We start from the raw sequence: 27,808 nt of genomic DNA on the forward strand, positions 1-27,808 counted from the left end.
GAGAGAATGAGTCAGGATTTGTGGGAGTACCAGGTAATGGGAATGCTGAGCGCAGGGCCCATCTCTGATAACTACATCTTCAGTGCTAAGGCTCTGCAGTGAGGGCACAGAAGGCAAGATGGAGATGTCCCTGGGAAGATCATCACGAGATCAGATAATCTAAGGTGGGAAATGTCAACAACTCCTTTCTGACAGTTTTGGTCTCCATGTTACCCCCCCTCCGAGCTTGTTAGGAGTGAGGGGAAAAAGTATTTGATCCCCCAAGCTGATTTGGTGCATCGCTCTGCCCACTGACAAAGATGAAAATGATCAGTTATAATTTAATGGTAGGTTTATTGAACAGTGAGAGACAGAATAACAAAAAAAACATCCAGAAAAAGAAATGCAAATATGTTATAAATTTATTTGCATTTTAATGAGAGAAATAAGTATTTGACCCCCCTCAATCAGAAAGATTTCTGAGTTCCAGGGTGTTTTTTATACAGGTAAAATTGAGATTAGGAGCACACTCTTAAAGGGAGTGGTCCTAATCTCAGTTTGTTACCTGTGATAAAAGACACCTGTCCACAGAAGCAATCAATCAATCAGATTCCAAATTCTCCACTCATGGACTAGACTAAAGAGCTCTCCAAGGATGTCGAAGGATAAGATTGTAGACCCACACAAGGCTGGAATGGGTTAAGAGACATAGACAAGCAGCTTGGTGAGAAGGTGACAGCAGTTGGTGAGATTATCTCGCAAATGGAAGAAACACAAAAGAATCAGTCAATCTCCCTTGGCCTGGGGGTCATGCAAGATCTCACGGGAGTTGAATGATATGAGAATGGTGAGGAATAGCAGAATAAGGAGGATTTGTAATGATCCTCAAGCAGCTGGGACCATAGTCACCAAGAAAACAATAACACACTACGGTGAAGGAATGAAATCTGCAGCGCCCGCAAGGTCCCCTGCTCAAAAAGTATATAATGCGTGAAGTTGACAATGAAATGAATGATAGAGGAGAACTGGGTGGAAAGTGTTGTGGTGATGAGACCAAAGGAGGGCATCAACTCAACTCGCCGTGGTTTGGAGGAGGAGGAATATGCTGTGTGACCCCAAGAACACCATCCCCACCGACAAACATGGAGGTGGAAACATTATGCTTTGGGGGTGTTTTTGTTAAGGGGAAGTAAATTAGCATCAAAGGGAGAGGACGGGGCATGTATCAAATCTTGGGTGAGAACCTCCTTCCTCAGCCAGGGCATTTGTAAATGGGTATGGATGGGCATTCCAGCATGACAATGACTTAAAACACATGGCCACAAGTGCAATAAAGGAGTGGCTTCGGAAGAAGAAGCACATTAAGTTGGAGGGGACTCCAGCCAGTCTCCAGACTTTAATCCCTAGAGAAAATTATGGAGGATGCGAAGGTCGAGTTGACAAACGTAGCCTCGAAACCTTAATGACTTGGAGAAGATTAAAGAGGAGTGGGACAAAAATCCCCCCTGAGATGTGTGTGCAAACCTGGTGGCACACTACAAGAAACGCGACTTGGATTGAGTAAAAGGGTTTTGCCACAAGTAAAGTATGTTTTTGAGAGGGGAAAATTATCATTAAAATGCAAATCAATTTATAAATTTTGAATGGTTTTGGATTTTTTTGTGTTATTGTTTCACTGTTCAAATAAACCTACCATTAAATTTATAGATGATAATTCTTTGTCAGTGGGCAAAGTACAAAAATCAGTAAAGATAAATATTTTTCCTCACTTATCATTTATCCCCCCCTATCCTCTCCTTCGCGCGACTCACTCACTCACCACCACCACTCACACACCTCACCACACAATATCACCACTCACCAAAACAAGGGAAATCTTAGTAAGTTGTGCATGTTAATGCTGGTGGCTTACATTAACAGAGAGTTTGTCCGCAGGGAGGAAGGGATGAGGACTACACCTACTGGTAACAGAGTAACACAGGGTTTCCCAGGGGCAGGCTGTGTTAAGGCTGGAGCAGAGCTACTGCTGGGCCCCTGGCGGTCAACACGAGGCTGTCCTAGGAAGGACTAGCCTGAAGAACAACAGGACTCTGAGGTCTACTGGACGCACAATGGGTAAATGAGAAGAGGACCAGGAGCAGATATAATTGAGGAGTGGGGTAATTAAGATGTTTGGAATTACACTTATAGAGCCGATCAAGATGTTTATCAGGATTGGGGTGGTTGGTCTCTAGCTTCGAGAATCAGGCCTGGGTTACAGTTCAGGACTTTGTGACAATTGGTGTTTTCTTTGAGTATGAACTATTACTCATGTGAACGGCAATGAAGATGATGAGAGACTGTCTCTAGTGAGAGAGTTTATGGTGCATCCAGCCAGAGGGAGGGAGAGCGGAGGTGGAGTGTGGTAGTAGGGAAAAACACACACACACACACACACACACACACACACAAACAAATTTGTCCCAGGTGATGGCTCAGACGTGGAATAATAGAGTGGAACCGAGTAGAACCTGACCCAACGAATGGTGAGTGAGGCGTCCTGGGATGACACTGAGTCTGACGCTAACCCCCACCAGAGGGAGGCAATAGAGCTGAGAAGACCTGTGGTATGATGACAGGGCACGGATACATAGTTTCCTATTTAATACTGCTGGAGGGTTGACTTAAGAGAATTTGTTGAGGCAGAGAACTGGAGGATTTTAGATGGTCAGCTGCAAAGTCAAAATTGCTATATGAAAATCATGAAAACAAAAATGCTTTTTGACTTAATTTAAGATTAGGATATATTAGGTTAGCAGGTGGTTAAGGTTAAGGTAGGGTTAGGTTTAAAATAGATTTTGTGACTTTATGGAATGAGCCAGTTTGTGACCACTTGAAGAGCGCTCCCAGGGCAAGATTTATGACCGTAAATATAACCTGCTTGAAAGCACGACAGACTTTCCACTAAAACTTCCCAGAAAGATATTCTAAAAACAAATACACAATCTGAGATCGTTCCCAAATGGAGTTAAGTTTTGTTACCTATAGCTATGGCATTGTACAATGTATGGTTCATACCTACACTGCACTGGCATTCCACCTCTGAAGAAGGAGGAAGGAGCTCGGACCAGATCTCCGGCCCGTGGTCCTGCCTGACAACCTCCACCTGCCGGGGATATTCAGTGTGGCTGGGCCTACAAGCTCCAACCACACCCTGCACCTCCAGAACATAGAGACAGGTATGGATCCACACAGCCGGGACTACGATCGGGTCCTACTGAGGATGATGCATCCTGTAGGAGAAGGGGTGAAGACCCGTCTTCAGCTGCAAATAACATGAAGGTAACAAGAAAACACAGCTGGATGAGATGAATATGACAATCTATATAACTGAGATTATATTGAGGTAAATAAGAGTTATTTGAGTGTATAAAGCAAAAAAAGAAAAAAGATGACATTTGGTGGTCACTTATCATTTACACTGCTTTGTTTTGAAAATCAATTTCTGGTAAACAGGAAGCTAAGATGGGAGAAGTGGGAGGGTGGAGGGAGCGCTCACAGGAACCTGGGATATCCCGACCCCCAGAGGTGGGAAGTGGAAGACTTCAGAAGACCCAGGGAGAGTGGGAGAGGCTGGGGAAGCTCAGTAACTTTGGTGGAGGGAAATATATTGAATAAATACCTTTTATCAAAGTTAAAGATATAAGGAAAACTATCATGGTACTTTGAGATTCATGGAGTGTAATTTTAGTTTAATTGATTAGGCTATAGTGTTTTGAGATTTTAACCACCTATGAAATCTGGAACATTTTTGTGCTTTAGCCATAATTTTTTTTGTTAGTGAGATTGTTTTTATTTGTTGTTGTTTAGGTAAGAGGTTTAGTATTGGTGTGAGAGGTGATTTAATGTGAACATATACCTAAAGAAATCAGACCTTTTCATTTATTCAAGTAGAAAGTTAGTTCCCCTCCTGAGTCTTCTGTGAAGATGGATAACAATCTAAAGAGAGGCCTTTTGACATGTGTAGAACATGGGATAAACATTTGTGATGTAATTTGAATGAAAATGTGAATTGTAGTGACCAGGAGGGATTATTTGAAGTGGCGGATACTTTTCTGCAAAAATTGAGTATAACCAAAATAGGAGTACATTTGTGTCTGTTTAATTTTTGTCTGAAGTTGAAGTGCTTCAGTTTAAGTGTTTGTAACAGGAGAAATATTGACCTCTCAAGGCATCTGATAACCTAACCCAGTAGAGATGAGGGTTTAGTTTGACTAGCGGTAAGAGTGGTTTATCTGAAGGGTGAGGGTGAGAAATGTTGTTTGCAAGGAGCGTAGCGCCTTAAGTCCACCCTAGACCACACGCACTTGCGTTACCTTAGAGAAGAAGAAGTGTAGGGTGAATAGAGTAGTGCACTCTGAATTGTCCTTTTCAGTGGCTCTAAAATGGAACATCCACATAAATAGATGATGAAATCAATAAAACCATCAGAGTTTGAACCGATGAACAGATGAAATTACATGAGGACCAAAGTAAAGTAAATGAAGAATCTTTATTAATGCACTGAGAGTTATAAACTCAATAAGCAAGCCCGAGGAAACTCTAAAGGGGAGGTTTTTCAGTCCCTTTATACTGGGGACACAAACAGGTCCATAAGCATGGTTGGTTCTGCATGAGACTGACTGATACACACCAGGTTCTCTTACCTTGAAACTGAGCTATTGTGGACCTCCTAGTTCTCAAGCAAATGTTCTGAGCGCACTGCCAAATTGTATGAGTGATAAGTGGTTATCTTTTGGGCAGTAACTGCATATGAAAACCAAGACAGTTAATAAAAAAAAGAGATGTGAAAATGATCAATAACATGCAGAAAACTGTAGAGTGAAACAAAAGTAGGTGATGAAAGATGTTGCACCTGCTCAATGGAGAAAGACAATGAGGTGAGTGCAAGCGCCATGTTGAAGGGGCAGTTTTAGGTAAGCATGAAATAGGGTAGTCATCAAACAAAGGGATAGAATCTTTATATAGAGATGATACAGGCAAAAGTGATGGGAGATACTTTGTTGGATATGGAGATATGAGATTTCAGGAAGGAGATGGGTGCTGGGACCACTCTAGGTCAATGGTGCCAAACTCATTCCTTTGGCCTAGTCAAAGATGGTGGATAAATGAAGATGGTTCACTCAAGCCGCTTTACATTGTAAAAAATATTCAATTTTGGGTATGTATGTGGATGTTCTCTCTGCAGAAGACATGGAGCTGTAGGTTCCGCCATATGAGGTTGGTTGCAGGGAGCAGATGCATGTCAGATCAAAACGGATAGGTGTTTATGTATGGCTAACAATCATGTGTTATAGCAATCTCAGTGATGATGTGTGACGCAACCATTGGTTGATGCATGCGAAACGTAATGAGCAGGGGGAACGAATAATATTGGAGCAGAGAGGGAATGAGGCATTATAACTCGACAATCAGTGAGAAGTGCCCATAGTGGACCAGAGTGGCCTCGCCCCAACCCAGGAAAAATGAGGGGGAGGGATGCTGGCTATCAGGGATTGTTTTTTATTTAAAAAGACGGAGATAACCAGGTGAGGAAAGTCCTTACTAATCAGTGACCTTAATTAATCAACCAGCAGACACCTGGCCCCCGGTGGAATTAGTTGGAGATCCCCGGTGAAGCCTCTGAAGGTTGACGTGAGGGAATTTAAAGGAGATGGGCCCTGGAGACACTGGGGACTAAATGATTCTTTAATACAGAGTGTATGACTGTCAGTGACTCCAGGCTGACAGAGGTTTTTCCAAGCTTACTGTAATTTTTGAATTATTAGGACTATACTAACCAGGGAGATGGGCAGGGAGTCACAGCAGTGTTATATGTAGAAAGGGGAGAGAGAAATGCCAAACTTTGATTGGAACGCAAAGTGTGAATAAATAAGAGAGAGAGAGAGGGATAGTGGAGAGGTGTGGTAAAGTGAGAGAAAAGATCACCCTGGCTATTCATCTGACATGAAGTACTTTCATAGCCTGTTGTGTTGCTGTCTGCTCCTTCTCATCAATCTGCTTTCTCTTATCCAGGTAGGGTGGGTTAATAAAACTTCCAATCCTCTATAAGCATTACAAATGTTTAGGGAAATAACTGCATCTGAATATTGCATCTGAATAAATACCTTTGCCAAAGTTAAAGATATAAGAAAAGTTGATTTCATCAGTGTACCTTTGAGATTCAGGAGCAGTAATTCAGTCTATTAATTGATTAGGGCTATAGTGTTTTGAGATTTTAAATTCACCTATGAAATCTGAACCATCTTTTGCGGGTTAAATTTTTTGTTTTGTCTACGCCTGAGTGTTTGTATTTGCTTGTCTGTTTCAGGGCCGAGAGGTCAAGTGTTTGTGTGAGAATGATTTTGTATGACTATATCAATGAAAGAAATCAGGACCTTCTTTAATTTCCCAATTTCCCAAGCTCAATAGAAAGTTCAGTTCCCTTCAGTCTTCGTGAAGATGGATAACTAATCTAAAGAGAGGCCTTTTTGACATGTAGAACATGGGGATTAAACATTCGAGTAATTCTCTAAGTAACACATGTGGAATTTTATGACCAGATGGATTATCTTGAAGTGCGGACTAATTTTCTGTATAAAATTGAGTATAATCTAAAATAGGAAACATCATGTTTGTGTCTGGTTTAATTCTTTGCCCCAGTTGAAGCGCTTCAGTTTTAAGGCCTTGGACAGGAGAAGGTCATTATTGAACTCAAGGCATCTGATAACCTTACCCAGTAGAGATGAGGGTTCTACTGTTGATTAGCGTGTAAGACTGTTATCTGAAGGGGGTGAGAAATGTTTTTTGTTTGCAAGGAGTTATAAGGATTAGACCACCATGACAGAGAAGAAGATGTTTCTTCATAGTTTGGATATCCTGATCTACGAAGCCTCTGAAGGTTGACGTGAGGGATACTGGGAAGGAGATGGGCCCTGGATACTTATACATTAGAAATGTTTTGAAAATAACTGCAAAAAGGGAATTATTTTATATCTCTCATGCTTGTTTTGCAGGGGGCTGAAGGCATGGGGTTGAAGGGGGTTTGGGGTGTGGGTGTTTGTTAAATGGTATGTGATTATGATTATACGACAGGATCACAAATCAATTGTTTATAGATAGAACAAGTCGAAGGACCTGTTTACTGCCTCGTGCTGGCTCATCCGGATCCTCTCCTTGGCATTCCGGTTGAGGCGTGATGCGCCCGAGGCTGATCGGTGCTGTACTGTCTCAGCGCCTGGGTACGCTGACTGCAAACTCCGCCTGTGCGTTTTCTAAGAGGCCTGTTGAGCGCAATTATGATGTGGGGTGGGACAGGAGCTGTTAGCTGTGGTTCAAGCCCTGAAGGTGTGGAGGCATTGGCTTGAGGGGGCTAAAGCACCCTTTCTCATTTTGACTGACCATCGGTGAATTTCGAGTATATCCGGCAGCGAGGAACCCTGGCCAGGCAAGATGGGTTATGTTTTTACGTGTGGGTTTAGCTCACTTACAGACCAGGTTCCAGAACCATGACACGTCCCGAACTGTATGACACAGAGGAGAGGTCCATTGAGCCCACCTGCATACTCCCGCGTCTGTTGGGTGGCACCCGGGTGTGGGAGGTTGATGCGGATATCGAGCGGCTAGTGAGGTACTGTAGCCCACTTCTAGGTGTCGGGAGGGTCGATGTACGTGCCGCCGAGGTTCGTGATCGATTGATTATTGGCCTTGCCACGCTAACCTCCTCTGGTCATCCTGGTAATCAATGGACAGCAAATGTTTAGTGGGAAGTACTGGTGGCCGCACTTTAGCCAAGGACGTGAGGGTTTATGTTTTCCTGCCTGGTGTGCGCCAGTGTAAGGCACCTAGACACCTGCCCAGAGGGAAATTACAACCCCTATGTCCAAGGGTTATCTATCGGTGGACTTTGTAGGACCTTCCCCTCAGGGTACTACGATCTTGGCCGTTGTGGACCGGAGCTGGCCTGCCATCTCATTCCTATGCCAGGTTACAGCCCATAAACTGCTGACGCTTCTGTTTACACACCGCCTTCTCGGCACTACGGGTGCCGAGGATATAGTGTTTGATCGGGGTCCCAGTTCACCTCTAGAGTCTGGAGGGTGTTATGGAACGTCTGTTCGATTAGCCTTTACCTCAGGTTTTCACCGAGGAGTAATGGGCAGGTGGAGAGAGGAACCAGGATGTGGGTAGGCTCTGAGGTTATTGCCAGGACCAGCATGGGGAGTGGTTGATATATTCCTGAAGAGATAGTTAACTAAAAAACTAACTTTGCTACTTTTCTACTAACCTTACGCCTTTTCAGTGTGTGTTAGGTTGATCAGCCGGTCCTGGCATGATAGACCATCGAAGCTCCTGCAGTGGGCGCAGTGGTTTCGGGCGCTTGGAAGAGACTCCTGAACGCTGCGCATGGCACACTGCAGCTATCAGGCGACACAAGGCAAGCGCCGATCGCCAAGGAGGTCCGGTGCATGCACCGAGATCGGGTCTCGTCTCGACTCCAAACCTGCCTCTTCGCCACCCTGCCGGAAGCTGGGTCGGGCGGTTTGTAGTATTATGAGGAGATTGAATGAGTTTGTTATAGGTTACAACTTCCTATTAATTACATAACCCATCGCTCCATGTGTCTCTCCTCAGGCCGCAGGGAGCTGGTCCACTCCAGGATTCTGAGGTACGAGAGGTTCCCTCCTACCCCCACTGACATCGAGGGGGCGCCGGCATACTCAGTCCGTTCATCATGGATTCGAGGCGCGGTAAATGCCTGCATCTCAGGGAGTGGAGGGGTACGTCCGGGAGGAACGCTGAGTCCTGCAGGAGACATCCAGATCCCACCATGGTTGAGGGATTTCCCAAAATTTTGCAGTGTATCCGACTACTTGGCCCGCTGCTCCTCCTGGCCGGGCCCCCGGTGTCAGTCGGGCACGCTGGAGCCGTAAGGGGGTACTGTACATTCAGCCGCAGCTGCCTCCTCCTGCTCGGCAGGTTCATGCCTACGCCACCGGAGTACTAGCTGCTAGATCCATGTTTCTGGTGTTCACTGTGTTCTGTCTTGATTGTAACACTCTGGTTTCATTATGTAGTATTGTTTCCTATTTAACCTCCCTTCTGTCTTACACTGTGTGTTGTGTGTGATTGTTATTAAGCATGCGTGTATGCAGGTTATTTCTCCTGTGTGGGAGATGTATTTCAGTTTAACTTTCTAGTAAAGTAATGCTTTTCTGATCAGCTCTGTGTCCTGCGGGCTGACGCCCACCGCAAGATTTCACTGACGCCTTGACAGAGTGACACAGCAACGGACATTTCAACAATCTGCACATCTAGTTCTCTGCTTTCCACATAATTTTGCCAACGATGAAACTTTTGACTAGATCTTTAATCAACAACAAAGCTGTTCAGAACTGCAATATTGAAATCAACTGGGTAGAGAGCAGACAGCAGTAACCAAAAGAAGAAGACGTTACTGGGGTCAAAGGTTTAGTATGAAGAAAGAAAATAAAAATGATGCACATAAAGAAGAAAGAGGAAGAGGGAGATAGAACAGTAACCATTCAGTGCGCCAATGTGTTTGGTATGATCCCTACGCACTGCCGGGTGTGTGTGTGTGTGTGTGTGTGTGTGTGTGTGTGTGTGTGTGTGTGTGTGTGTGTGTGTGTGTGTGTGTGTGTGTGTGTGTGAGTGGTGGAGGGAACAGCACCTGTAAAGGTATATCCTTTCCCCTCTCACCATTTTCCATGTCATAACTCTCCTAGCATATCCTACTCTCTTACAATTACCCCTACAGGCTGATATTGAATTAAGACTCCAAATTGGTTTGTAGAGTACAGTCGTGGTCAAACGTTTTGAGAATGACACAAATATAAATTTTCACAAAGTCTGCTGCCTCAGTTTTTATGATGGCAATTTGCATATACTCCAGAATGTTATGAAGTGATCAGATGAATTGCAATTAATTGCAAAGTCCCTCTGCCATGAAAATGAACTTAATCCCAAAAAAACATTTCCACTGCATTTCAGCCCTGCCACAAAAGGACCAGCTGACATCATGTCAGTGATTCTCTCGTTAACACAGGTGAGAGTGTTGACGAGGACAAGGCTGGAGATCACTCTGTCATGCTGATTGAGTTAGAATAACAGACTGGAATCTTTAAAAGGAGGGTGGTGCTTGAAATCATTGTTCTTCCTCTGTTAACCATGGTTACCTGAAAGGAAACACGTGCCATCATCATTGCTTTGCACAAAAAGGGCTTCACAGGCAAGGATATTGCTGCGAGTAAGATTGCACCTAAATCAACCATTTATCGGATCATCAAGAACTTCAAGGAGAGAGGTTCAATTGTTGTGAAGAAGGCTTCAGGGCGCCCAAGAAAGTCCAGCAAGCGCCAGGACCGTCTCCTAAAGTTGATTCAGCTGTGGGATCGGGGCACCACCAGTGCAGAGCTTGCTCAGGAATGGCAGCAGGCAGGTGTGAGTGCATCTGCACGCACAGTGAGGCAAATACTTTTGGAGGATGGCCTGGTGTCAAGAAGGGCAGCGAGGAAGCCACTTCTCTCCAGGAAAAACATCAGGGACAGACTGATATTCTGCAAAAGGTACAGGGATTGGACTGCTGAGGACTGGGGTAAAGTCATTTTCTCTGATGAATCCCCTTTCCGATTGTTTGGGCCATCCGGAAAACACCTTGTCCGGAGAAGACAAGGTGCGCGCTACCATCAGTCCTGTGTCATGCCAACAGTAAAGCATCCTGAGACCATTCATGTGTGGGGTTGCTTCTCAGCCAAGGGAGTGGGCTCACTCACAATTTTGCCTAAGAACACAGCCATGAATAAAGAATGGTACCAACACATCCTCAGAGATCAACTTCTCCCAACCATCCAAGAACAGTTTGGTGACGAACAATGCCTTTTCCAGCATGATGAAGCACCTTGCCATAAGGCAAAAGTGATAACTAAGTGGCTCGGGGAACAAAACATCGACATTTTGGGTCCATGGCCAGGAAACTCCCCAGACCTTAATCCCATTGAGAACTTGAGGTCAATCCTCAAGAGGCAGGTGGACAAACAAAAACCCACAAACTCAGCATTGATTATGCAAGACTGGGCTGCCATCAGTCAGGATGTGGCCCAGAAGTTAATTGACAGCATGCCAGGGTGGATTGCAGAGATCTTGAAAAAGAAGGGTCAACACTGACTCTTTGCATAAACTTAATGTAATTGTCAATAAAAGCCTTTGACACTTATGGAATGCTTGTAATTATACTTCAGTATACCATAGTAACATCTGACAAAAATATCTAAAAACACTGAAGCAGCAAACTTTGTGAAGACCAATACTTGTGTCATTCTCAAAACGCTTGACCACGGCTATAGATCAACAAAAATCTCAATTTGATCCATTTTGCCTATCACCATAGGCTCTTAATAGATTACAAGCACATGTTTGTCTCAGTGAAATTAATCAGTTGTTCTCTCTCAGCTCTGGTTTCTATTGGAATGGCGTGGCCCTGTTCCCTGACCCCCCTAAAAATGGCATCTACCCCAACATGAGCCTGCCTGTCACCAAAGAGACGCTGTACTCCTATGCCAAGACCATGGTGCAGAACATCCAGCAGAGGGCAGCGTGGTTCAGGACAAACCATGTCCTCTGGCCCTGGGTGAGTCAACATAGAGTCAACATAGAGCCATAGATATACAGAGATCAGGAAAGTCGTTAATTAGTGTTCTTTCTAGTAACTTCACCATTTACCAATATATGTTTCTCCTGTTATTTCACTCCATAGGGTTGTGACAAGCAGTTCTACAACTCATCTGTGCAGTTTGCCAACATGGATCCCTTAGTGGAATACATCAACCAGAACAGCAAGGAGTTTGGAGTGACAGTCCAGTACGCCACTCTCAGCGAGTACTTCCAGGCTGTCCACCAATCAAATCTCACCTGGGATATGAGGGGAAGTGAGGACTTCCTTCCTTACTCCACTGGTGGGTTTTTCGATAAATGTTCGTATCTATTATATGTTTCAAACATATAAATGGAATATGAATAAAACTTGTATAATAAAATGTATATATCAATGGTTCCAATGACCAAGAGTTGGCACACTCAAAACATGTAGGAGTAAAAACTGCTATGAAGCCAAGGGCCGGAAAATGCTTTTCTCACATAATTCCAATCTGGTTCTTGGAGTTCTAAAAAGGAACATTTTGTCTCTCCAGAACCTTTCCAGGCATGGACTGGGTTCTATGCCTCCCGGAATGTTCTGAAGGGGATAGCCAGGAGAGCTAGTTCGCAGCTGCATGCTGCAGAGACTCTATTCACCCGGTACCGGGTCAGCTACCCAGATGGACCGGTCCCTAAAGAAGAGGCCCTGAAGAAACTGAAGGCCCTCCGCTGGGCTGTCTCTGAGGTGCCTGATCAAAATACTCACTGATTGATTGTGATTCATTGTGTCTTTATCTATATTAATAGTACCTATCATTGTAACCCAGTGATTAAACATTCTCATATCCCATTTCTGACACACACATTTAGAAATAAAAGACCCACAAAATGAATTATTTGAAATAGATAAGTACTGTTTTCATCTTGTTATCCCTCTGTTTTATCTCCAGGTGCAGCACCATGACGGGATCACAGGGACAGAGTCTCCCAAGGTGGCTGACATGTACATGGAGCACCTGACCCAGGCTATGATGGGAGTAGAGGATCTCCTGGCTGCCCTCTTCCTCCTACCCCAGGCCCTGGGCACCGCTAGCAACTCTGAAGCCTTCTATAGACAAGACTCTCAGAGTAAGGGTAAAGTCATGTATTTGAAAAAGAATCATTAATAATTGAAAAATGCATCCTTCCTTCCTTTGACATGATCTCAGAGGAGTGGATGTGTTAAAGTAGTAGGATGGGAAGCGTGTTTTCACTTATCCAATCGCACACTACAGATCAGTGATTACACATCAAGGAAGGGGGTAAAAAATGATGTATTCTGACAAGGCCCAAGGCTCCGCTTGGTCCAAGGCATAATCTTATAACTATCTTCATCAACTATACATGGGTATTTTTTTAAATATAAATCAATGATAATTTGATAATAAGTGTAATTGCAGGCTCCCATCAGGACCAGGAACAGCACATCATTGTATACAACCCCCTGGCATGGAACACCACCACCATCATCAACGTCACGGTAACCTTCCCCATGGCAACGGTGTTTGACGACCAAGGACAGGCCGTGCCTGCGCAGGTAGTGTGGAAATACATGGTTGATTAATCCAGCTAAACATGTTGTAGGACAATGAGTCGCCCTTATATTACATAAAAGCCATGTGTATACAGTGGGGGAAAAAAGTATTTAGTCAGCCACCAATTGTGCAAGTTCTCCCACTTAAAAAGATGAGAGAGGCCTGTAATTTTCATCATAGGTACACGTCAACTATGACAGACAAATTGAGGAAAAAAAATCCAGAAAATCACATTGTAGGATTTTTAATGAATTTATTTGCAAATTATGGTGGAAAATAAGTATTTGGTCACCTACAAACAAGCAAGATTTCTGGCTCTCACAGACCTGTAACTTCTTCTTTAAGAGGCTCCTCTGTCCTCCACTCGTTACCTGTATTAATGGCACCTGTTTGAACTTGTTATCAGTATAAAAGTCACCTGTCCACAACCTCAAACAGTCACACTCCAAACTCCACTATGGCCAAGACCAAAGAGCTGTCAAAGGACACCAGAAACAAAATTGTAGACCTGCACCAGGCTGGGAAGACTGAATCTGCAATAGGTAAGCAGCTTGGTTTGAAGAAATCAACTGTGGGAGCAATTATTAGGAAATGGAAGACATACAAGACCACTGATAATCTCCCTCGATCTGGGGCTCCACGCAAGATCTCACCCCGTGGGGTCAAAATGATCACAAGAATGGTGAGCAAAAATCCCAGAACCACACTGGGGGACCTAGTGAATGACCTGCAGAGAGCTGGGACCAAAGTAACAAAGCCTACCATCAGTAACACACTACGCCGCCAGGGACTCAAATCCTGCAGTGCCAGACGTGTCCCCCTGCTTAAGCCAGTACATGTCCAGGCCCGTCTGAAGTTTGCTAGAGTGCATTTGGATGATTCAGAAGAGGATTGGGAGAATGTCATATGGTCAGATGAAACCAAAATATAACTTTTTGGTAAAAACTCAACTCGTCGTGTTTGGAGGACAAAGAATGCTGAGTTGCATCCAAAGAACACCATACCTACTGTTAAGCATGGGGGTGGAAAAATCATGCTTTGGGGCTGTTTTTCTGCAAAGGGACCATGACGACTGATCTGTGTAAAGGAAAGAATGAATGGGGCCATGTATCGTGAGATTTTGAGTGAAAACCTCCTTCCATCAGCAAGGGCATTGAAGATGAAACGTGGCTGGGTCTTTCAGCATGACAATGATCCCAAACACACCGCCCGGGCAACGAAGGAGTGGCTTCGTAAGAAGCATTTCAAGGTCCTGGAGTGGCCTAGCCAGTCTCCAGATCTCAACCCCATAGAAAATCTTTGGAGGGAGTTGAAAGTCTGTGTTGCCCAGCAACAGCCCCAAAACATCACTGCTCTAGAGGAGATCTGCATGGAGGAATGGGCCAAAATACCAGCAACAGTGTGTGAAAACCTTGTGAAGACTTACAGAAAACGTTTGACCTGTGTCATTGCCAACAAAGGGTATATAACAAAGTATTGAGAAACTTTTGTTATTGACCAAATACTTATTTTCCACCATAATTTGCAAATAAATTCATAAAAAATCCTACAATGTGATTTTCAGGATTTTTTTTCCTCATTTTGTCTGTCATAGTTGACGTGTACCTATGATGAAAATTACAGGCCTCTCTCATCTTTTTAAGTGGGAGAACTTGCACAATTGGTGGCTGACTAAATACTTTTTTCCCCCACTGTATCTGCAGTTCCATTGACGACATACCTTCTAAACAAACCCAGTTTTCAGCTAATCATGATTGTGTTCATTGGGCATGCAGCGAAAAACAGTTCGCAACGGAAGATGAAAATGAATGTTTCTTATTGGACAAGTCCAGGTATTCCCTCCCTGTTTGTCTGTTGTCTTCTGTTTGGTGTCCAATGAACACGGCCCGCATCTCTCTGCTCCCAACAGACCCAGAGTTCAGCTGACTCCAACAAGACCTATGACCTGTTCATCGTGGTGGACCTTGGGGGTCTCCAACACAGGAAGTACCTCATCAAGTTCTCAGAGAAGCCGGGTGAAGAGGGCCTCGTGACCCACCATGCCTGGGTCGTGTCGTTCAATAGACGAAATGTTTCACAGTGGTTGAAGACAGGAAGGAGACTCTTACCGGTTCTGAATGAATGTTATAAGATCATGTTGGACCAGGATACTAACCTACTGCATAGCATCACCGACAGGTAGTTATATTCAACATTCACATCAGGGTCACATTAAACAGGCGAACGTTGTGGAACGTTGCAGATAGAAATGTAGTTAATAGAGCTGACGTGATTTCTTCTACATGTCAGAGAAGCATGTTTTATTTTACTGAACGTTCCACAACGTTTTCCTATTGAACGCAGCCCAGGCGTTACGTCAACAATGCCCCCTGTGAACTTTCTGTGACCCTGACAGGCATGAGAAGAGAACGGTGAGGATGAGTCAGGATTTCTGGGAGTACCAGGTCAATGGGAATGTCAGCGCAGGGCCCATCTCTGATAACTACATCTTCAGTGCTAACGGCTCTGCAGTGAGGGCATACAAGGCCGTCAAGATGGAGATTGTCCCTGGGAAGATCATCACTGAGATCAGACAGTACTTCTACAGGTGGGAATGTCAACAACTCCTTTCTGACAGTCTTTGGTTTCCATGTACCCTCCTTCCCTAGCTGCTACAGTGAGGGGAAAAAAGTATTTGATCCCCTGCTGATTTTGTACGTTTGCCCACTGACAAAGAAATGATCAGTCTATAATTTTAATGGTAGGTTTATTTGAACAGTGAGAGACAGAATAACAACAACAAAAAATCCAGAAAAACGCATTTCAAAAATGTTATAAATTTATTTGCATTTTAATGAGAGAAATAATTATTTGACCCCCTCTCAATCAGAAAGATTTCTGGCTCCCAGGTGTCTTTTATACAGGTAACAAGCTGAGATTAGGAGCACACTCTTAAAGGGAGTGCTCCTAATCTCAGTTTGTTACCTGTATAAAAGACACCTGTCCACAGAAGCAATCAATCAATCAGATTCCAAACTCTCCACCATGGCCAAGACCAAAGAGCTCTCCAAGGATGTCAAGGACAAGATTGTAGACCTACACAAGGCTGGAATGGGCTACAAGACCATCGCCAAGCAGCTTGGTGAGAAGGTGACAACAGTTGGTGCGATTATTCGCAAATGGAAGAAACACAAAAGAACTGTCAATCTCCCTTGGCCTGGGGCTCCATGCAAGATCTCACCTTGTGGAGTTGCAATGATCATGAGAATGGTGAGGAATCAGCCCAGAACTACACAGGAGGATCTTGTCAATGATCTCAAGGCAGCTGGGACCATAGTCACCAAGAAAACAATTGGTAACACACTACGCCGTGAAGGACTGAAATCCTGCAGCGCCCGCAAGGTCCCCCTGCTCAAAAAAAGCATATATACATGCCCGTCTGAAGTTTGCCAATGAACATCTGAATGATTCAGAGGAGAACTGGGTGAAAGTGTTGTGGTCAGATGAGACCAAAATGGAGCTCTTTGGCATCAACTCAACTCGCCGTGTTTGGAGGAGGAGGAATGCTGCCTATGACCCCAAGAACACCATCCCCACCGTCAAACATGGAGGTGGAAACATTATGCTTTGGGGGTGTTTTTCTGCTAAGGGGACAGTACAACTTCACCGCATCAAAGGGACGATGGACGGGGCCATGTACCGTCAAATCTTGGGTGAGAACCTCCTTCCCTCAGCCAGGGCATTGAAAATGGGTCATGGATGGGTATTCCAGCATGACAATGACCCAAAACACACGGCCAAGGCAACAAAGGAGTGGCTCAAGAAGAAGCACATTAAGGTCCTGGAGTGGCCTAGCCAGTCTCCAGACCTTTAATCCCATAGAAAATCTATGGAGGGAGCTGAAGGTTCGAGTTGCCAAACGTCAGCCTCAACCTTAATGACTTGGAGAAGATCTGCAAAGAGGAGTGGGACAAAATCCCTCCTGAGATGTGTGCAAACCTGGTGGCCAACTACAAGAAACGTCTGACCTCTGTGATTGCCAACAAGGGTTTTGCCACCAAGTACTAAGTCATGTTTTGCAGAGGGGTCAAATACTTATTTCCTTCATTAAAATGCAAATACATTTATAACATTTTTGACATGCGTTTTTCTGGATTTTTTTGTTGTTATTCTGTCTCTCACTGTTCAAATAAACCTACCATAAAATTTATAGACTGATCATTTCTTTGTCAGTGGGCAAACTTACAAAATCAGTAAGGGATCAAATACTTTTTTCCCTCACTGTATCTATTTTATCCTCCCTCTATCCTCTCTCTCTTTCTCGCTCACTCACTCACTCACTCACTCACTCACTCACTCACTCACTCACTCACTCACTCACTCACTCACTCACTCACTCAAACAAGGCTACATCTTAGTAAGGTGCATGTCTAATGTTCGGTGGCTCACATTAACAGTGAGTTCTGTCCGCAGGGAGGAAGCGGATGAGGACTACACCTACTCGGTCACCACCAGAGTACCACAGGGTTTCCCCAGGGGCAGGCTGTGTTACAGGTTGGAGCAGAGCTACTCGCTGGGCCCCCTGGTGGTCAACACCGAGGCTGTCCTCAGGACCAGGACCAGCCTGAAGAACAACAGGACTCTGTTCACTGACGACAATGGGTACCAGATGATGAAGAGGCCTTCCAGGATGTTCGTCAATAATAATGTTGCCAGAGTGAGTGGGTTGTATTTAAGGACTGTTTGATGGTTAAAGTACTCTGAACTTCCACAGTACCTTGCCAGCCTGAGGAAGATGGCCTACACTTTATGAGCCTGGTTCACCTCAAGATGTTTTCCTACTCAGGGAGTTTGGGTGGTTGGTCTCCTCAGCTTTCCCTTTGGTGAATCAGGCCTGGGTTACAGTTCAGGACTTTGTGACAATTGCTTGTGTTTCTTCCTGTGTCTGTGTACTGCAGAACTACTACCCCATGGTTCGAACGGCCTACATTGAAGATGACTCTAGCAGACTGTTCCTCCTCAGTGAGAGAGCTCATGGTGCCTCCAGCCAGAGGGAGGGAGAGCTGGAGGTGAGTGTGTGTTTAGGTATGAGACACACACACACACACACACACAACCCCCTGTATTTTTCCCAGGTGATGCTCCACCGACGTCTGTGGAACAACCAGGAGTGGAACCTGGGTTATAACCTGACCCTGAACGACAGCTCGGTGGTGAGGCCTGTCCTTTGGATGACACTGAGCTCCCTGACTGCTAACTCCTCTCTCTACCAGAGGGAGGCGATAGAGCTGCAGCATAGACCTGTGGTCATGCCCATCGACAGGCCACGTGAGTCCACTCCTTATAGCTCTCCTATTTAACTACTCTGGCTCGCAGGTTGACCTTTAATTTCATGAATCTTGTCCTGGAGGCAGAACTGAGCGATTTTCCGCTAGATGGTCCAGCTGCAAAGTCAAAATTGCCTATATCGTAAACATTCATGAAAACAAAATGTGCTTTTTGATCTTAATTTAAGATTAGGATTCGTTATTAGGGTTAGCAGTATGGTTAAGGTTAAGGCTAGGGTTATGTTTAAAATCAGATTTTATGACTTTATGGCTGTGCCAGTTTGTGACCACTCTGCAGAGCTGCCTCCCAGGGCAAGATTCATGACCGTAAATACCAACCTGCTTAAAGCACGCACAGCTACTTTCCATTAAAACTTTCCCTAGAAATCCATAAAGTGTAATCCATTCTAAAAACAAATACACAATTGAGACATTCCCAAATGGAGTCGACCACGTTTTTGCTCACCTATACTATGCATTGTCACAATGTATGGTCTCATACCTACACTGCACTGCCATTCCACCTCTCCCTCTAGAGAAGGCCTGGAGGAAGGAGCCTCGGACCAGATCTCCGCTTCGCCCCGTGGTCCTGCCTGACAACCTCCACCTGCTGACATTCAGTGTCCCGGGCTGGGTCTACAGCTCCAACCACACCCTGCACCTCCAGAACATAGAGACAGGTACCCCTGGATCCACACAGCCGGACTACGATCGGGTCCTACTGAGGATCATGCATCTGTATGAGAAGGGTGAAGACCCGGTTCTCTCTCAGCCGGCTACAATTAACATGAAGGTAACAGAAAACACAGCTGGAAGAGATGAATATGACAACTCTATATACACTGCGATCATATTGAGGTCAAATAAGAGTTATTTGTGTGTACTAAAAAATTTGATATTGACATTTGGTGGTCACTACTCCATTTACACTGTTTGTTTTGAAAATCAATTTCCTGTGTAAACAGGAAGTGCTGCGGGGCATGGGAGAAGTGGGAGCGGTGGAGGAGCGCTCTCTCACAGGAACCTGGGATATCTCCGACCTCCAGGGGTGGAAGTGGAAGACTTCAGAAGACCCAGGGAGAGGTGAGAGGCTTGGTAAGCTTCAGTTCAACTTTGGTGGAGGGAAATATCGCATCTGAATAAATACCTTTTATCAAAGTTAAAAGATATAAGAGAAGTAACTATCAGTGTACCTTTTGAGATTCAGGAGCTGTCAATTTAGTTCTCAATTGATTAGGCTATAGTGTTTTGAGATTTTAACCACCTATGAAATCTGAACCATCTTTTGCGTTTACAATTATTTTTTTGTCTACGTCCGAGTGTTTTTATTTGTTTGTCTGTTTCAGGGGTCAAGAGGTCAAGTATTGGTGTGAGAGGTGATTTCAATGTGACCATATCACCCAAAGAAATCAGGACCTTCTTCATTTACTTCAAGTAGAAAGTTCCAGTTCCCCTTCAGTCTTCTGTGAAGATGGATAACTAATCTAAAGAGAGGCCTTTTGACATGTAGAACATGGGATTAAACATTCTGTGATGTACATTCTCTAATGTAACACATGTGACATTGTATGACCAGGATGTGGATTATCTTGAAGTGCCGGACTACTTTTTCTGTATAAAATTGAGTATAATCTAAAATAGGGAGTCACTCATTTTGTGTCTGTTTAATTCTTTGCCTCAGTTGAAGTGCTTCAGTTTTAAGGCCTTGGACAGGAGAAGGTCATTATTGACCTCTCAAGGCATCTGATAACCTAACCCAGTAGAGATGAGGGTCTCTCACTGTTTGACTAGCGGTAAGACTGTTTATCTGAAGGGTGTTGGTTAGAAATGTTCTTCCTGTTTGCAAGTGAGCGCAGCGCTTACAGTCCACCCTAGACCACACGGCCACTTCTTGTTGTCATCTTAGAGAAGAAGAAGTTTCCGTAGGGTGACATCAGTCTATAGCTGCACTTGAATTTTCCTTTCCAGTGGCTCTAAAATGCAACATTCACATCAAGAGCATCCAGTGATCGATCTGAAAGTTCAATCAAAAACTCATCCATAGTTTCTGTTCAGAACCGTTGATACAGATGTCGTGAAAATTCACCACTAAGGACTCAAAGTCAAAGTAAATGAAGCAATCTTTATTAATGCACTGAGAGGTTCACAAACTCAATACAAGCCTGATGAAACTCTAAAGTGGAGGTTCCCTTTCAGTCCCTTTATACTGGGACACAAACAGGTCCTATAAGCATGGTTGGTTCCTGCATGAGACTGACTGATACCACACCAGGCTTCTTACCTTGAAACTGAGCTATTGTGGCACTCCTAGTTCCCCAAGCAATGTTCTGGGCGTACTGCCAAATTGCTTATGAGTGATAGTGTGGTTTAATCTTGTGCAGTCAACTCGCCACTCGCATGAACCCAACCAAGACAGGTTAATAAAAAAAGCAGCATTGTGCTAAACATACGATCACATACACATGCAGAGAAATGTCCATCACACAGGTTAGAAAATGGTCTAATGCTGTAATGTGAAACACAAAGCTACGGTGACGACGCATAGGATGTTGCACCTGTTCAATGGAGAAAGACAATGAGATGAGCAAGCGTCCATGTTGAAGGGGCAGTTTTAGGCAAGCATGCAAATAGTATTGAGCGATCAAACAAAGGGATAGAACTTTGCCACTGTACCTGAGATACGTCTTATCACATTGCAAAAGGACGCTGGGAGATACTTTGCTTGGTTATCATGGAGATACTGAGATTTCAGTAAGGACATGGTGCTGGGACCACACTCTAGGTCAATTGTGCCAAACTCATTCCTTGGCCTAGTCAAAGATGGTGGATAAATGAAAATTGTTCACTCAAGCCGTTTACCATTGTAAAAAATATTCAATGTTCCTGTGTATGTATGTGGATGTTCTCCTCTCTCGCGCGTAAGCATGCTTTCCCATGTGAGCTCACGGTTCCGCCATATGAGGTTGCGTTCCTCTGCCCAGGCGTTGCCGATGCATGTCAGATCTTACAACACCTGGATAGGTGTTTTATGTATCGGCTAACCACATCATGTGTTATAGCAATCTCAGTCGATGATGTGTCACGCAACCATTGGTTGATGCATGCAACGAATGAGCAGGGGAACGCAACCAATATCTGGCATGCTCACGCGAGAGAGGGAACAGCAGGCTCTACTTATTGTCCCGTCCCTGCTTGCCCGCCCCGACCCACATTTCTTTGCCAGTGAGAAGTCTCGCTCCCCATAGTGGACCAGAGTGGCCTCGCCCCAATCAGAAAAAATGAGGGGGAGGGATGTCTTGCTTTCTATACCGTCTCTGACATGAAGTACTTTCACTTTCTCACCAACACCCAGTAGAGATGAGGGTCTCTCACTGTTTGACTAGCGGTAAGACTGTTTATCTGAAGGGTGTTGGTGAGAAATGTTCTTCCTGTTTGCAAGTGAGCGCAGCGCTCACAGTCCACCTTAGACCACACGGCCACTTCTTGTTCTTGACCTTAGAGAAGAAGCTGCTACCGATCTATGTTTCTGTGTTCGACTTGTTCTGTCTTGATTGTGTACACCTGTTTCCCATTATGTGGTATTGTCTTCCCTATTTAACCCTCTGTCTTCCACTGTGTGTTGTGTGTGATTGTATTTGTTATCGGCTGTCGTTAGTGTGCGGGTTATTTCCTCCCTGTGTGGAGATTGTGTATTCTCAGATTACTTTCTAGTAAAGTACGTTTTCTGATCAGCTCTGTGTCCTGCGTTTGACTTTGCCCACCGCATTTCACTGACGCCTTTGACAGAGTGACACAGCAACGGACATTTCACAATCTGCACATCTAGTTTCTCTGCTTCCCACATAATTTTGCCAACGATGAAACTTTTGACTAGATCTTTAATCAACAAATAAAGCTTGTTCAGAACTGCAGATACTTGAAATCAACTGGGTAGAGAGCAGACAGCAGGACCAAAAGAAGAAGACGTTACTGGGGTCAAAGGTTTAGCATGAAGAAAGAACAAAATGATGCACATAAAGAAGAAAGAGAAAGATGGAGATAAGCAACTCTGTTGTTAACCATTCAGTGCGTCAATTGTCAAAGGAAGCCCAGAACAAGTATGTGTCAGTTATGATTCTCACGCCCCCGTGTGTGTGTGTGTGTGTGTGTGTGTGTGTGTGTGTGTGTGTGTGTGTGGAGGGTGGAGGAAACAGCACCTAAAGGCTGACTGGGCTCATAGTGATATCATTCCAGAAAGATGAAGCATCTGCTGGTCTGCCTGCTGCTCTCCTCGCTCTGTTCCATCTCTTCTTGGGGTAAGTTACAAAAATATTGAGTTACACATTTATTTGGACCATCATTATCTTAGATTAAACCAACACCATATTGGCTCACCAGGCAAAGACATCACAAGCATGTTTTACTTATTCTACTGGTCTGGACATAACCTTTTTTTTATAGCTTTCCTTGATTTCATTCATTTCACTGTAGTCAATACATTTATTTTGGTATCATTAACAACAACAACAAGGCCTGTAGAATTAATAAAACCACGTTTTATACCACGTTTTATATGGAAATAATGATTTAGATTTGGTAATGGTACCACCCTAATGTGAATACATTACATCAGCTTTATGCATATCATACTATTTATCCTTGTCATTTGATGTTTCACTAATAAGTTGTTTTCTCTGTCTCTCCACAGGTACAAGCGGCACATTAGTGGTGACCCAGTCTCCTCATGATGTGACAGTAACAGAGGGGGGTACTGTTCAGATCCAATGCTGCTGGAATAAAAACGTGTCAAGAGCGACAGTTTATTGCCAAAAAGAGCACACCGGGATAAAATATAAGAGTGTACTGGTCAACAACAGTCAGTGTCAGGACAGGGCATCTCAGCAGACTGTAGTCTGTTACTGCTCAGATTGGACCATCTCAAACCTCACTAGAAATGACTCTGGTACTTACATCTGTAAAGTTCATGTAGAGATACCATCTCTTTTTGAATTCGTGGGGAATGGGACACAGATAACAGTTACATCCCAAAATAAGACACACAATGGTGAGTACTGATTAGAGACAATTAACATGTATTTGGTGAAAGTCCTACATTAAAAACATGCTTCCTACGAATTAAACTGGCTATAGATCCAATCTTATTGCAATAGTTTGCTAATAACTCCACTCTTTCTGCACAGCAGAGCTCCCAGCAGAAAAGCAGTCCCTGCTGCTGTCTATCATGCTTCCTCTGGCTGTCCTGCCGCTGTTCCTCACCGCCCTCATCTGCCTGTACAGGGCACAGAAAAGACACCAAGGTCAGAGAGCATTGTGATATTATGCTTATTTTACATCTTTACGTCAGTGCTTGACTTGGGCAGGAGCTCACCGGAGCTGAGTACTGACACCTCACATGTTCTACTGCTTGAGCACCTGTTCCTCTGGTAGAGTATTAGCTCAAAAGTATTGTGGAGCTCCTGCAACTAAATATAATCAGTTTCAGCACCCAAAATGAGTACCGGCACATATTTCAGTCCAAGTCAAGCAATGCTTTACATGTGTAGGATAATACACTCGTGTGCTTATGAAAGAGTTGGTAGCCTGTCAAACAACATTTACATATGTGTACGTTCATAGAATAGAACCTCCAATCCGACAATGAACATTTCCATTTCCATAGAGCATCCACAGAGCAACGTCTTGTCTTGGAAGCCGTTTCAACGTAAACTTGCAACAGTCCCTAGTTTTGTATTTCATGCCCATTTCGCGACAGATCAGAGTTATAGTATATTCAATGCTGTATCACCCTGTTACCATACAAGACAGTGAGTTGACACATCCTGTTATTTGGTTGTTTTTCTGTGTGCACTCTTGATATCTGTAAACCCAATATGTATGTAGAGAGCCGTGAAAAAGTATTTGCCCCCTTTCTGATTTTCCTTATTTATGCAAAATTTATTTATTATACTGAATGTTATCAGATCTTCAACCAAAACCTAATATTAGATAAAGGGAACCTGAGTTTACAAATGTATGCTTAATTTATTTATTGATTTAACAAAGTTATGCAACACCCAATTCCCCTGTGGGAAAAAGTAATTGCCCCCTTACACTCAATAACTGGTTGTGCCACCTTTAGCTGCAATGACTGCAACCAAATGCTTCCTGTAGTTGTTGACCAGTCTCTCACGTCGCTGTGGAGGAATTTTGGCCCACTCTTCCATGCAGAACTGCTTTAACTTAGCGACATTTGTGGGTTTTCAAGAATGAACTGCTTGTTTCAAGTCCTGCAACAACCTCTCAATTGGGATTAGGTATGGACTTTGACTAGGTATGGATTAGGTATGGAATGTTTTGCTTTTTAGCCATTTTCATTTAGACTTGAATGTGTGTTTTGGATCATTGTCTTGCTGCATGACCCAGCTGTGCTTCAGCTTTAGCTCACAGATGGATGGCCTGACATTCTCCTGTAGAATTCTCTGATACAGATCAGAATTCATGGTTCCTTCTATTAAGGCAAGTCGTCCAGGTCCTAAGGCAGCAAAGCATCACCAAACCATCACACTACCACCACCATGCTTGACTGTTGGTATAAGGTTCTTACTGTGGAATGCAGTGTTTGGTTTTCGCCAGGTATAATGGGACCCATGTCGTCCAAAAAGTTAGACTTTTGACTCATCTGTCCATAGAACATCCTTGCTTTTTGGTAAACTTGAGTCAACTTTTTGGACGAGATTGGACTTTATACTTTTTCACATCGGGTGTTGCATAACTTTGTTTATGAAATAAATGAATTAAGTATGTAATTGTTTTATTTGTTCACTCAGGTTCCCTTTATCTAATATTAGGTATTGGTTGAAGATCTGCTAACATTCATTATCAAAAATATGTAAAAGTAGAGAAAATTATAAAGGTGGCAAATACTTTTTCACATCACTGTATGTCTATGGTGTATACAGGCGGTGCCCCAGAGAGAGCGGTCAGGGTGATCCACGAGGCCCCCCACCATGAGGACGAGGAGTTGAAGATGGAGGAGCTGGGAGAGGCCGCCGACCAGAGCGCCACCTTCTCCTCCACAGGATCCACTCAATGGGTGAGTCTCATACTCAGTACACACCGCCTACCGCCACGATACACCGTTCCACACCCTACTCACAGGCAAATATTCCTGTCTTGATTTAGTGTAGTAAGTTCTTCTAGGCTATAGGCATGGTAATCTCACTTTCGATATTAAAATGTTTCTGTGTTATTCCATATGCGTTGCTGACTTTTAATCCCTCTCTCTCTCTCTCCCCCTCCCTCTGTCTCTCTCTCTCTCTCTCTCTCTCTCTCTCTCTCTCTCTCTCTCTCTCTCTCTCTCTCTCTCGTGCTCGCTCTCGCTCTCTCTCGCTCTCTCTCGCTATCTCTCTCTCGCGCACTCTCTCTCTCCCCTCCCTCTTTCTCTCTCTCTCGCTCTCTCTCTCTCCCTCTCTCTCTCTCCCCTCCCTCTTTCTCTCTCTCGTGCTCGCTCTTGCTCTCTCTCGCTCTCGCTCTCTTGCTCTCTCGCTCTTGCTCTCTCTCGCTCTCTCGCCTCGCTCTCTCGCTCTCTCGCTCTCTCTCGCTCTCTCTCGCTCTCTCTCTCTCTCTCTCTCTCTCTCTCTCTCTCTCTCTCTCGTGCTCGCTCTCGCTCTCTCTCGCTCTCTCTCGCTCTCTCTCGCTCTCTCTCTCTCGCGCACTCTCTCTCTCCCCTCCCTCTTTCTCTCTCTCTCTCGCTCTCTCTCTCTCCCTCTCTCTCTCCCCTCCCTCTTTCTCTCTCTCGTGCTCGCTCTTGCTCTCTCTCGCTCTCGCTCTCTCTCTCGCTCTCTCGCTCTCCCTCTCTCCCGCTCTCGCTCTCTCCCTCTCTATCTCCCCTCCCTCTTTCTCTCTCTCTCGCTCTCTCTCTCTCTTTCTCTCGCTCTCTTTCTTTCTCACCCTCTCTCCCTCTCTCTTTCTCTCTCCCACCCTCAATCTCTCAGTGTCAAGTCCAGGTGTATGAATCACTCGATTACATGTCTATACCGACCCAAGACAAAGGTTAAGGACCTGCTCAGCTCAGCCCAGTCTGTGAATGTATTTTCTATGAGTGTATTTTTCTATTACGTTTCATGTGTCAGTCATTTCTGTACGTATTTTACAGTATGTGGTATAGACCTATGCAAAAGCCAGTGTTCACAAGAAACAGACTGTGCCTGTGAATGTGTGCATGTGCCCGACAAGAGAAAGCAAGTAAAAGAGTGTGTTTTGACAATAATAATGACTGCAAATGAAAATACAGTAGAATTGAAAAAATACCCAATAATTGAGCATCAGGCAGAAATCATACAGTCCAGAGATGCAGCAATCAGATTCTCAATTTGACTGGTGTTCTGTCACCATTGGAAATTATGGTATCTGGGGGCACTCTCTTTCGTCAATGACAGGAAATGGAAACAGAGCAGACAGTGGTGGCGATATATGCTGTTACCTCAGGTAGTAACCATGGCCCCTCGTCTGATGGAGACTACAGGATGAACAGAAACAAGAAATTGAACAGTATTTACAATAACAGTAAATGTGGTTGCCCTACAAAATGACACACACACATATAAATTGTGAAATTATTTGACGAACAGATCAGGAAAGGGGACACTCAAATTTACATTTCAGCTATTTAGAGCTGTATAGCCGACACTCTTATCAGTTGCAGTCACGGCTAACAAATTATATCATGCTCACAGTAGTCGTAAACGCTTAATATATTATATGTATATATTAATATATTATCCTACAACTTGCCCCAATGAGTCACTAGGTCCTGCAGTTACAAAGTAAGCAGACACACCTACTCACATCTTATAAGAACAAACAACAGTTTGTAACCATGGCTGCACTCCTACCAAGCCAGAGATGTTAGGTACAGCAAAACGTTCTCATTGCTTATGCCGTCTGGCAAGATCTTTGCTTTCCTGTGTACATGTTTACTTGTTATCATCACAGATTCATCTAATATAAGAAGTTGTGTTTTAAATATTGAACCAACATGTTTAATTCAGGGGATTGATGTTAGATGTAGAAGACTGAAAATGTTTTGATTTTGCGATGCACACAGACACACAGGTTGTCTTTTGAAGAAAGCGTCACTATGCGGGGATCATAAATGATTACCAGAAAAGAGAGCAGCATTTCCAGGAAACAGTGCTATAGGAGACCAGATATACAGTGGGGGAAAAAAAGTATTTAGTCAGCCACCAATTGTGCAAGTTCTCCCACTTAAAAGGATGAGAGAGGCCTGTAATTTTCATC

The 27,808-nt window shown here is 44.1% G+C and overlaps 2 protein-coding genes across 3 annotated transcripts; both read left to right on the forward strand.

Annotated features, from left to right (window-relative positions):
- Positions 1 to 11,352: 11,352 nt before the first annotated feature.
- Positions 11,353 to 20,167, forward strand: LOC123489411 (epididymis-specific alpha-mannosidase-like). 2 transcript variants are annotated; one of them, XM_045220007.1, is made up of 13 exons: positions 11,353 to 11,644; positions 11,771 to 11,969; positions 12,204 to 12,394; positions 12,600 to 12,777; positions 13,089 to 13,225; positions 15,133 to 15,401; positions 15,619 to 15,810; positions 17,676 to 17,919; positions 18,161 to 18,271; positions 18,338 to 18,530; positions 19,066 to 19,322; positions 19,495 to 19,624; positions 19,876 to 20,167. In XM_045220007.1, exons 1-13 carry the CDS (start codon positions 11,534 to 11,536, stop codon positions 19,965 to 19,967), a joined length of 2,304 nt encoding a protein of 767 aa, XP_045075942.1. In that variant the 5' UTR covers positions 11,353 to 11,533; the 3' UTR covers positions 19,968 to 20,167. The 2 variants fall into 2 exon arrangements, with proteins under 2 accessions (XP_045075942.1, XP_045075943.1); XM_045220008.1 differs by having other exon boundaries at positions 19,495 to 19,612.
- A 2,567-nt stretch (positions 20,168 to 22,734) lies between these two features.
- Positions 22,735 to 27,768, forward strand: LOC123489412. The gene is made up of 5 exons (XM_045220009.1): positions 22,735 to 22,824; positions 23,217 to 23,573; positions 23,710 to 23,826; positions 25,468 to 25,601; positions 26,503 to 27,768. Exons 1-5 carry the CDS (start codon positions 22,767 to 22,769, stop codon positions 26,563 to 26,565), a joined length of 729 nt encoding a protein of 242 aa, XP_045075944.1. The 5' UTR covers positions 22,735 to 22,766; the 3' UTR covers positions 26,566 to 27,768.
- Positions 27,769 to 27,808: the final 40 nt, after the last annotated feature.

This window comes from Coregonus clupeaformis, unplaced genomic scaffold (assembly GCF_020615455.1).
Source record: "Coregonus clupeaformis isolate EN_2021a unplaced genomic scaffold, ASM2061545v1 scaf3012, whole genome shotgun sequence".
NCBI classification, from domain to species: Eukaryota; Metazoa; Chordata; class Actinopteri; order Salmoniformes; family Salmonidae; genus Coregonus; species Coregonus clupeaformis.